We start from the raw sequence: 13,192 nt of genomic DNA, 5'->3' as shown, positions 1-13,192 counted from the left end.
CTAATAATAAGGTTGACACAATTATATGAGGCAGTTTCATGAGTTTGGGTCATTTGGTTTGTCATCTCAATTTTCTATTGAATCCAGAAAGAAAACAAAATGTGATTATGTAGCCAAATATATAAACATTTCTTGTTTCGAAAATAGAAGTCTAAGCTGCTACAAATATATATTGCTTTTAAGCTTGAGATATAAATGAGATAATAAATACATAATAAATTAATAGTAATTGTATAATATAGATTGATAGGTCAATGAATAGGCCACACGATCAATTCTATATTAGTGAAAGCAAATTTGATGTTCGAATAAAATATAGAGAACAAATAATCAAAACGAAAGTATATTAACTCTAAAATCGTTTTACACGATTAATCATGTTTAAATTAAAATTAAACTAATTCTAATAAAAAATTTATCACAAAATTTATAAATAGAACTTCTAAATAATAAAGTACGTTATGAGTTAATTATGTATTTATTGATTTTATTGATTTTTACATTGAAAAACTATTGAAAAACTTTTGAGAGATACTTCCGATTGATATCGATGAACATAAACTAAAATTAAAAATTGAAAATGAAAAACTGCCCATTGAAAAGAAAAAGACTCGATTTCATATATCTCATACACTAATAATACTATGAAATTTAAACTATGACCAATAAATTGTTGATTTTTGTGCAATGAAAATTTCCTTTTTAATATAGGTCATCATAACTATTTAGAATGGGTAATGATTAAAAATGATTCAGATATATTCACATGATGTACAAATTGAATAAGAACTGAAGATAGAATAGAAGAATCACATGGAGGTAGTTCATGACAAAATAATTACAAAAGAGAAATAACATAAAGTCAAATATATCCTCAATCATTTACCATGCTTGATGAACTTACTTCATTAAATAACATAAAGTTAACTTATTTCAACGAAATCTTTTTATATTGTGAAGTAGTGGTATAATGTGCATATCAGAGTTCTATTGTGGTGAAAAAAATTAAATTGATCCATAAGACGTTCTATTCTTTCTTTAATGAAATATATTTCAACAACTTTCAAATATCTTTAAAAACAAATCGTTAATTTAATATAATAAATATTAAATTATTTCATTTTTACTATATTAAAAGAAAAGTGCAATTCTAATATCAAAACTTTATTTTAGTTTGATTTATTTAACCTCCATTAATATTTGAGATATGTGAACTTTTAGTGTTTATTTACAAAGTGTTGAATAAATGAAGGCTAGACATTTTTTTAGTTGTTGAATTTGGATGTAAAATTTATATTTCAAATTTTGATATATTTTGACTTCAAATTTTAAAAATAATTATTTTAATTTAATAACATTAATATTTTTAAATTTACTAAATGTTACTATAGGCCTAAAGTCGATCGATCGGGTACGATGACCTACTGACTTGAAAGAACCGAACAGTATACGTGCAAAAAAGACCTTCCGAGCTGCTCGGTCCGACAACAGTTGAACATAGTTAAAACACAATTAATATTATAATGGTTACTGATGATTGATTAAGGTTTGCATTAATGAATAGAGTTAAAGCAGGTAAACTCTCTTTTTTCATAATTGATTTACTTTAAAACCTACATACAAAATTTTTGACTTCAGTCAGTATATTCTGCAAGTCACCCCTACACCGATTAGTTGCAAGAGTAAAGAAAGGAACTAACGTTCGACGAAAACAAAAACAATACACACGCGGTATCCTCGTCCCAATTCATAGAAACACTAAATAATAAAACTGACATTTAAATTAAAACATATCCATCAAAATAAACAATTCAAAAAACAACTTAAAATATATTTAACACATAAAACACATTCACACATTTAAATTAAAAAGAATGTATTTATTTATTTTTAAAATTTACAAACTAAATTATATCACAATTTAATTTATAAAAAAAATTTAATTTAATATTATTTAAGGATTAAAATTATATTTAACCTAAAAAATTATAATTATGAAGAAGGTAAGAAGACGAAAGTCACTCCATTTTTTTCTCATTTTCACGTTTTGATGAACGGTTTTGATAATGGATGAGCATGTATAGAGATTGGGGTCCAATGTCCACGTGAGGTTGGTATGGACGAAAGGCTGATATTAAAAGCTATAGTACAACTCAGTGCTGCCACTAATAATTCACGTTCAATAATTCACAACCTATCTTAGTGCTTTCCTTCTTTTCACAACATGCATGCTGTTCATCAATTTTTCGAATCACTTTGCCCTAAAATCACTTTATTTTTAACATCATTTTTACTCTCTTAATTTAATATTTAGGAACTACAACCATGTTTTACCATATTTAAATTATTTGTTTTATTTGAAGAATTAAAAGAGTATTACCTCAAATTTAAAATCTTAAAAAACAGTGATTGATTTTCTCTTAATACGTGATGTTAAAGGTTGAATTACAAATTATCATTTTTACTAAATAATACACTACAAAAATATCTAATTTTATTGACGTTTCTTTTTACGTTTTCGACGATTTTAACCTGCTTAAATACATTTTTCGCGATTATAAAAACTACGGGGAAAAGCTACGGCAATAATAATTATTGGTGATTTTTTATCAAAGATTTTCAAGATTGTCGATAATTATTAAGGATTTCCAAAATCGTCGGCGGGTTTCCAAAATTCTCGATAATTACTAAGGTTTTCAAAATCGCCCGTAATTATCTGAAATTTCCAAAATCGCCGATACTTACAAACATTTTATTAAAACCGTGAATAATAATTACTGGAGGTTTCCAAAACCGTAGGCATTTTTTCAAAATCGTCGAAAATTGAAATCATTTTTTTAAATATTATCTGATTTTCATAAAAAAATGCTTTAATAATAAAAGACATAATTAAATATTATTGTATAAAATATACTCTAAACATCGTTAATATTGTTAAATACAATTAATTATTGAACATAAAAAATAAATTTATTCAACCATACAAATTTAAAAGAATGTTATTTTTAGAATTAATATCAAAATTGATTTTCGTTCTATCATTAGACAATGTGAAATCCTTCCAAAAAAAAGCTAATTCACCTACTTCTCTCACATATTGTGTTTATATCTTTAACTCTGTTATGCTCACACAAGAAATCACATATTCTATTTATATCCTTAACTTTGTTATGCTCACATAAGAAAGAAGTTTCTTGTTATATTATTTTTATTTTTTTATATTAATTGACTCTGGTTAATTATTTTTATTTTTACGATAGATTTAAAACTATGAATCTCAATTATCAATGATGAATGACTTTATTTTTAGATAATTTTTTATTTAAACATTATATATGCATTATATATGTCCCTACAAGTAAATAGCTACGTTACAAGAAAATATTACAGAACATCAATACATTATGCATAAATCTATATCCCACAAGTAAATAGTTACATGTCATTTCCAATACCAACACAGAAAAACATTACATACAATTAACACATATGTAGGTAGATACTAAATTAATGTTTTTTAAATATATGAATCAAAAGGTAAATTAATACAACTATAAGACTAACTGAGTGATAAACCTATTAAATTTAATTATTTACATTTAAGTATAATATTTTGCACTGGCTAAAAGTTACGTTTAATTGTTATGGTTTTTAGTTAAGCAGTATTTTTTTCTTGTATATACTCTTTGATTTCTACAGTTACAATGTCCTTGATAATTTATTTCTTTATTCTATGAAACATGGTTCATTTATCTATCCAACTACCACGTGTAATTTAAAATCTCTAACCCGATATATCAAAGACATGTAATTTATATACGTCTTCCATTCAATATTTTTACTTCAATTTGGACGGTGATTTAATTTGTGACAGTTGATATTAGTCACAGCTTTAATATTATTTTGATTCGCCAATGCAATGTCAATGTAACTTTTTTACATTACGAATTTTCTCACATGTTTCCAGTGAAGATAAAATGGTTACTGGGTTATTTTAAATAAATAATGTTTAGGTGGAAAATTGGTGGGACCGAGACACTAACCTTTCTAACTTGGCTTTACTTCTTTTGACCTTTAAATCTCCTGTTCCAAGTTTTTTAAGTCCGAGCCAAATGGGAGAGGTACCTGCAAAGGCACTCCGACGTTCAAGTTAGACGTCTGTTGAAAGAGTTGTTGCTCACAAATGAATATTGTGGTAATTGATTATTATGAACTCAGTAGAGCGTGAGTAGAATGTTTTGGAGTGTGAATTGAGCCTACCTAGTTGATATCTCTACCTTATATTTATAAGTTGTCACAAGCCGAACAGAGTTACCTTTAAATCCGAGTGGTTGAATACAGACTTTCTTTAAAATTTGGGCGGTTGCTCATTATTTTTGATTATTTCAATCACCCAGTGGACATTTAACCCAATAAGCACTAGCTCAATTGTAGCCCAACTTTAATAAAACTGATCGTCCTTGTTGGCTATAGTGGTGATCGAACCGTGCTGAGTGTCTGACCATTCGGTATCTACTAAGTATAATTCACAATTGATGAATGTCGACATGATTTAACATTGACGAGTGTTATCTGGTTGACGAGCGATGTTGTGGTGTGATCTGGTTGACGAGTGCTGTTGGGACGACGCTGTTACAAAAGATAGACCGATCGGTCTTGGATGCTAACTGTTCGGCCTATATATGATACTATACAAATAACAACTTTAATATAAATTTAAGTATATATGAATATTAATATAGTATAAAGAATCCCAATTAATATTGAGTGTGTCTAAGATAACTTCAACTTGTTTCAGTCCATTAATTTCTTAGTCACCTTCCCATTATTTGAAAAAGAAAATGAAATTTAATTTTTACTTTTTAATAAGTTTATTGAATTAGATGTGAGACAGAAATAGAGAGAGAAACATTCGTATGAAATAATAAAAGAGACAATTACCGAACATTCATCACGTTGTTTGGCCGAAACGACGATGTATCTACATCGTTCAGTTGAAACAAGATAACCAAATAATTGCACTTCCCATGGCCCAACTAACTATACTTTCCATTCATTACTGTACTGGATCATACAAGTTCTCTGTATAAATTAAACGAATTCTTGAAACAATAGATCTTAGATTAGTTATTGAAATGAGTGAAAGATCATAATAATTTGTGAATTATAAGAATAATTTAAATTGGGTTTTAACATTAAAATATAATTACGGATTTATTCTTTCACTCCAAAATCTTTTGCAAGCCATACTCTTAGTATTTTTCTGCCTATTTTGACTCTTTAAAATTCCATAATTTTACATTTTATCTCTAAATTAGGTGGCTAGGCCCTACTCATTAGCCAGTTGAGCTGGGCCAATAAGGCCAATTTTTTTTAAACTTATACTAATTCTATAAGAAAAAATAAAATAAAAAATGCTGGAAAAATATTTAGGTTAGAAAACGATTGGTCCAATATGATACATTTATTCACTAAACAGAGATAAATTTACGTGATTCTTTTTAAACATGATTTTTTATACTGTAGAATGTTTGAATCGCTCGTTGGACTATTGAGATTAGATTAATTTTGATAACCCTAACTCAATTAACAAATACAGTAACGTATTCAGAATTTGATTACATGTATGAGTATTAGTTTAGGAACTAAAATAATTAAATTTATTGGCGCGTGGGAATAAATTAAATTGTTCCATATTTTACTCGATTACATTGCTTGACTTTGTATCTATAATAATTATAATAATTGAGGTTAAAGTTATGGGAATCTTTTACAGGTGTGTTTCTCTAGTGAATTGGAGCAGGTGTGTCTCCTCATACAATAGCTTCTTCAATTCCCTTCAAATTAAATTTCAACAGCCTTTGGCCCATTTGAATTCAGAAGCCCACAAAATAATATTGAATGTCTTTTTTTTTTTTCATTTGGTTCGAATAAATGCTTCATTTTCTACCATTTTAATGCTTCATTAAGAGTAAAACACGCATATACGAGTAAGTTTTTCATTTATCCGTCGGTTGATGATATATATGACATTATATATATAAGACTTTTATATTTTTTCTTTATTATGAAACAAATTATTTAGCACATTTCTATCAGAAGCAACTCACGAGTTACTTCATAGGTTAGAAAGTGTAAGTCATATGTTATATTATCACTAAACAACTAAAACAACAGAGGAGATAAGTTTAAAAAGTCACAAGAAATTGGCATATAAATGTAATTTTATGTCATGATATTATTATTAATTTTATGTGATGATATTATTATTAATTTTGTTCCCAGAAAAGGTGATATTAACACAAAAGATGTGTCTTGTTGAAGACACACTAGGAAGAACGAGGAACGGTTTAAGAGTTAAAAGGTTTAAAGAAAAATTAAGAATGATGTCCTTTTTATTTACTAATAAAATAATTTATATTAAAATGTCATAATTTTATTTAATTTTTCTTTTTTAGTTCTAAGATATATTTTTTTTGGAAACCTAAAAATATTAGTATTAAAAAAATGGAACTTTGTTTCTTAAGGGCACCGAAGAACTAGTAACGGTAACGGTAATAATGACGGTGATGGTGACGGTAACAATAATGGTAACAGTAACTGTCACGGTAACAATAATGATAACGATAACGATGACTGTAATGCTAAAGGTAATGGTAAGGAGAACCATGACAACAGCGATAACGATATCGTTAATAGTAATAGTAAAGATAAACATAATGATAACATCATCAAGAACAAAGTTAGGCTTGTAGCAAAATGATACAAGGAAGAAGATGGTATTGATTAAGATGAAAGTTATGCCCCATTTCAAAGTTCGTAGTTATATGCTTACTTCCATCTTATGCATCTATCATAAAATGCAAACTTTATGAAATGGATGTTAAGAGTATTTCTTAAAGGTTTTATTAAACAAAATGTTTTTGTTGAACAACCTTCTAGTTTTGAAGATTAGAAACATCCTAATCATATTTATAAACTAAATAGAGCATCGTATGGACTAAAGAAAACACCTAGTTCTTGGTTCGAGAGGCTTAGTTATCTTTTGTTACAATGATGGTAATGGAATAGTGACAATGACTATCACAGTGACGTTGTCGGTGACAGTGACAGTAACAGTGACAATGACGGTGACAATAAGAGTATGGACAACGATAATGGTAATTGTAACGTAGCAGTAACGATAACGATAACGTTAACGTTAACGGTGACAGTAGCGGTAATGGTAACGGTCATAGTAACAGTGACTATGATAGTGACAGTACGATGACGATGACCGTGATAGTAACGGTCATAGTAACGTTGTCGATGACAGTGATGGTAACATTGATTGTGACATTTACGATGACAGTGAAGGTGACAATGATAGTGACGGTGACGCTAACGGTAATGGTAACAGTAGCAGTGAGAGTGATTGTGATGGTGATAGTGACATAGACATTGACGGTGACAATGATAATAACGGTAATGATAGCAGTAACGGTAACAGTGACAGTGTTGGTGATGGTGACGGTGACAATGACGATGACTATGGTGATGGTGGTACTGTGATGATGACGGTGTGTTGTCAGTGATGGTCACGATGACGATAACAATCATAGTGACAATACTAGTGACAATTACGGTGACCATGACAATCATAGTGATGGTGACAATAACGATTATGGTAACGGTCACGGTCATAGTGACAATGACGGTGACGATCACAGTAATGGCGACGATGACGGAAGGAATAACAGTAACGATAATGGTAAAAGTAATGGTAGCGATAACAGTGAAAGTAACAGTGGCAGTGACACTAACAGTGAATGTGATTATGACGGTGATACTGACTGTGACAATGACAATGCAGTGACAATGACATGAGTAACGGTGACATTGTAATGACAATGATAGTCAGGTGATGATAACAGTGACAACGACGATAATGGTGACAATGACAGTGACATTGACGTTGACAGTGCTGGTCACGGTGACAATTTTGGTGTCAATTACAGTCACAATGACGATAACAGTCATAATGACAATTATGGTAACGGTCATAGTGACAGTTTTGGTAACAGTAACTGTAATGGTAATACTAACAATAACGGTATTACTAACAGTAACGATAATGATAGCGGTGACGGTAATGGTGGGGTGAGTGTAATAGTAGCAATGACGATGATGGTCACAATGACGTTGTCGGTGACAGTGATGGTGACAATGATGTTGCCGATAACGGTGACAGTAACTATAATTGTAACCACATAACGGTAACGATAACGGTAACGATGACAATGACGGTGACAGTAACAATGACTGTGACAATGACGATGTGATAACGATGTCGGTCACAATGACGCTGTCGGTTAAAGTGACGGTAACAATGACGATGACGGTGATGTTGACAATGACGATGACAGTGACGGTGGCAGTAACGATAACGGTAACGATAACTGTAATGGTAATGAGAACGGTTACAGTGACGGTGCAGGTAACGGTGACGGTCATGGTGACAATGACAGTGACAATGAATGTAACAGTGATTGACATGATGGGTACAATGACAATGCGATGATGATGATGGTCACAATGAAGATAATGGTGACAATGACTACAACGGTGATGATGACGATGATAGTGACAGTCATAGTGACGGTCACAATAACGATGACAATTACGATGACGGTAACAACCACGGTGACGAGTCACAATGACGATAAAAGCTTTAGGCATTTGTGTTTACACTAAATATTTAACTTCACTATAAGTTTTTTCATGTCTTATCACTAACATTTCTACCATTAGGGCTAGACATTCATCACCTTCTAAATTTTTAAGAATTTTAATAAAATTCGTTTATAAAAATCCTATTCATATTTTAGACTTTTAATATTAAAAGAATTGAGTATTATCGTTTAAACACAATATCAATTCTAAAACATGATTTTCTATACTCTTACAAATCTTACACTTTTTTGTATTTATCATTATTCTAATTCTCACTTAATATTCAATACATTTTTTTATTACATATTTGGAACATAGTTTATTTTAGATTAATATGTGTATACGCTAATATAGTGAAGACCTTTTACATCAATTAATTTTTATTTTTATGTTAGAGATATATCTGATTTATTGTCGAGCACGTAAATTTACATCACATTGAAAATACACCATGTAAATTTATGTTGGACATTTCTACATGTCTGACGTAAAAATGAAATATTATGTTGGATTATACTAGGTCCGAGATAAAAATGTCTGCAACTAATAGAAAATGTTTAATTAATTATTTAATCTTTTTATTTATTGATTTGGTTAATTTTGATTTCTTTATAGTTTTTTGGGTTCAATTTAGTCCTTTAATCTTTTAGAAAGGTTCAATTTGATCATTTCGATTAAATTAATGTTAACACTATGTTTGTATATGTCACTTATCAATTCGTTAAATTTTCAATTTTTTGGATTCATTATTTTATTTATTTTTAAATATAAACGATCACATATCATATTATGGCCATGCCATGTAACAGTGTCACATGTTACTTCCACATAACACGACCATGACCTCATACGTTATAATTTATATTTTTCTTTTTAAATTAAAAAATAGAAAAAAAATCAAAAAATATATTTTACGAATTGACATGTAATTAATGTCAATTTAACAAAAATTACCAAATTGCACTTTTTAAAAAAATTGAAAAACTAAATTTAACCCAATAAGAAGACTAAAAAACCAACAAATTAAATGACTAAATCACTAATGAAATCTAAAAAAGACTATATTAAAATGAACAATTATGGTGTTGCTTATCAAATGAAATTATTTTAAAAAGTTAAGGAAGAATTAGTGAACACTAAAATCAAACTCAAAAAAAGTTACAGGATATCCTGAACTAGAGATACACTTAAATTTGTTCAAGTCAATCTTCTTTTGTTCTGGCCAAGGTTATAAGTTAATGATTTTGATAAACTATTGTTTATGTGAGTGTACCTTAATAAATCAGTAAACATTTATCCGAAAAAAAAATTGGTGGGATGGAAGAAGACTGCAAAATTCAAAATTCTTATACAAAATACATCAAAGAAGTCCACCATGTTTGGTAAAAGCTGGAAGGAGTTTATGTAGTGAATGGATTAAAAGAAGTTGACATAGTTCTATTCTAGTATGAGAATTTGGGAGGAGTCAACTTAAATGTTTTTTGTTAATGAATGAATTTTTTCTTCAGCAATATTTTGTTGTACAAGTGCCACTTTAGCGCACTTTGTATTTTGGGCTAATGAACATTTTCTTTTTTTGCAATTGTTATTATATATATATATATATATATATATATATATATATATATATATATATATATATATATATATAATTTGGATGTTTTATTTTTTTTCTTTTATTGATCTGTTGTTATTTTACTGATATAGAATAACCTGCCATTTGGTGTATGCAAATTAATTATTTGCTTTTCCAAAATTTTTTTTCTTTAATACTTTCTTCATTTATTAAATATTTTTTAATTTATCTAACTTTGTAATGACAGACTTATTTTATGTATGTCTTATATTTAATATTTATAATTAATAGCTTTCATTCATTTTGTTAATGTGTTAATTTCAAGTACAAGTTCCTAATGAACTAAATAAAGTTGTCCCCTTGATTTTGGAGTAAATAATTGGTCCATTTCGCTTTTTTACTCAAAAATAATATATACACTATTAAAAAATATTGATCAAGAAAAACGTTTTTGTGTGATAATGTGTTTTAAACATAATTTAATGGCTTATGAGTGTTATAAAAATAAGAAGAAGAAGAAAAAACACCATTATTTTCTTAAAATCATTTCATTAATTACAAGAAACAAAATTTATTTACTATTATTTAAAAAAAAATCTACATTACATGAGAACTGAATGTCAGAAGCAAGAAAATTCGTATAAAGTAATAATAAACATTCTTAATTTAAAATAAATTTAAATAACCAAAATAAAAGGTAAACATCATATGAGAGCTAAAGTGAGTGAGGAGGGACCTGGGGGCAAGCAAATGTCAAAGAGATATTACGTACGTCCTCCAATTATTTCTCTGAACTGCATTGATTCTGAAATTAAAAAAATAAAATAAAAACTATACTATTCCTTTGATTAAATTAAAATATATGCGATTTTCAGCACGCATAGCATATAAAATACGATCAGATCTGACCACAATCACCAAATCCATCATGGCAATACGTCAATATCACGTGTTGCCTACACCAGTCGTTTACGGCTTGTAATTTTTCTTTTCTATTCCTTAAATTCAAATTATGAAGTAAAAACTGTCAGAGTAATTATTGCACTTCGCATATTCGCATATGATTAAGAATAATACTAAATACGCACATAATTGCGTTCACTTTTCACCACAAACATAACACTTGGCCTTCGCTTTTATAGAACCACAAAAATATTTCAAAGAGAAAAATATGCTCTTATGCTCTTTCAATTTTTGAATATATACGCCAATTTAATTTAATTTAATTATTGCATATTTAAACTTACGTTGATAACATACTTTAACTGTTAAAAAATAAAATTTAAGAATCAAACCAAGTTTAAGCTATAGTTTAGAAATCAATATAATTTTTGCACCCATTTTAAAACACATGGCCAACAACCCTAACGAAAATGACTGGTAAGCATTAGAAAGAGAACTTTAAAGGCTCAGAATGACTATGGCATTCTTGGCCACATGCCTCCACCTCTTCAATTACTCATTTGCATAAAGAGAAGTAAAAAAACAAATAAATAAATAAATTAACCACATCCCGTCACAAAGAAATAATATCCACAAAGAAATAGAGATTAAAAATGTAGGTACTGTCGCAAATGTGTGTTGAACGACAACAACGGGTGATTTTTTATTGCACTAATTTTATCATTTCATCAACAAAATTTTCCATACAAAGTTACCATATATACATAGATACATTCTCAAATCTCAGTAATATTTTCCACCTTTGGGGAAGAGGTGAATCCAACAGAACAGTTCACGCCATATCCTAAATCTTACAATGATTACTATTTTGTGAAATCTGTTACCAGACATGGATACGGTTGGAGTTGCTGTACCACGATTCCCTGGCGAAAGAACCAGTTAACCCACCGTCCCATAATCTAACAACGTTGCCGTTAAGCTCCGTCACGTCCTGCCACGTGTACCACCCGTTTTCACTCTCCCCGTTTCTCAGCCGTAACAGCCTCTCCCACCTCTCCCACCACTCCGTTCCGGAGCCGTCGCTCTCTTCACACGCCGTCGCGAACCCCTCGTTCTCGCTCTCGCTCTCGCACGTGCATTTCACGTGCTCCTCGTAATACGCTGTGAACTTCCCCTTCCTCACGCCGTCAACGTCCTCCTCCGCGCCGCCTTTAGCATTAACCGCTTCTCGCGTTGGCTCTGTCTTCTCCTGGTTGGAGGTCTGCCGGTCGGGCCCGGCGGAGGGTTGGGTCTCGGGTATGGGTATGGGCGTGGGCCTGGGGCAGCCCGCGGATCGGATCTTCCAGAAGCTGAGTGCGGCGGTGAGAAGAGCGAGCCAGGTCCATAAACTGTGGAGCGCAGTGAGCAAACCGAAGCTCAAGTAGTTGAAGGCTAAAGCTTCGACGTTAGAATCGAGCACGTTCATGTTGTTTTGCTGTGTGTGCGTGGGTGCACTATTGGATTGAAGATTTTGCGTTGTGAGAGAAGAACTGAATGAGAGGGAGGAAGATATAAGGGTAAGAGACAGAGGAGGGTGGGATCTCTAATAAGATGCCAGAATCGGGACCGAAGATGCTACTCACAATGTACGCTGTCATCACAAAAAATAAATTTTTCATTCTTATTATTAATATTATGACTGTGGTTGTTCTATTTTCGCACTTTTTTTTTCATTTTTTTATTGAATAAATTGTCTTATAATATCAGCATACATATATTTATTTCAGTAAGAAAAAATTAAAGTGAAGACATTTTAATTCAAAGGAAGAATGTAAGGTTGTTGTGAATTCTGCCCTCTTTACAATAATATTTTACGCAAGTTATTGTGGATCGATCATCTAATGGGTTTAAGCATTAAATTGGTCTCTTTTTTAAATAAATTTATTTTTGAGAGAATTATATAGATGAAAACACCACTTTATAAAGATAAAGTTATGTTTTAATACTCAATTTTAGATTATA

General features: G+C 30.2%; 1 protein-coding gene across 1 annotated transcript; it reads right to left on the bottom strand.

The window, feature by feature from the left end:
• Positions 1-11,869: 11,869 nt before the first annotated feature.
• LOC108331033 (uncharacterized) lies at positions 11,870-12,790 on the bottom strand. Its single transcript, XM_017565645.2, has one exon. The coding sequence runs from the start codon at positions 12,654-12,656 to the stop codon at positions 12,072-12,074; it is 585 nt and encodes a 194-aa protein (XP_017421134.1). The 5' UTR covers positions 12,657-12,790; the 3' UTR covers positions 11,870-12,071.
• Between the last annotated feature and the right edge of the window lie 402 nt (positions 12,791-13,192).

This window comes from Vigna angularis, chromosome 4 (assembly GCF_016808095.1).
Source record: "Vigna angularis cultivar LongXiaoDou No.4 chromosome 4, ASM1680809v1, whole genome shotgun sequence".
Lineage (NCBI taxonomy): Eukaryota > Viridiplantae > Streptophyta > Magnoliopsida > Fabales > Fabaceae > Vigna > Vigna angularis.
The sequence above is the reverse complement of the archived record's forward strand: the minus strand, read 5'-3'. Positions and strand labels throughout refer to the sequence as shown.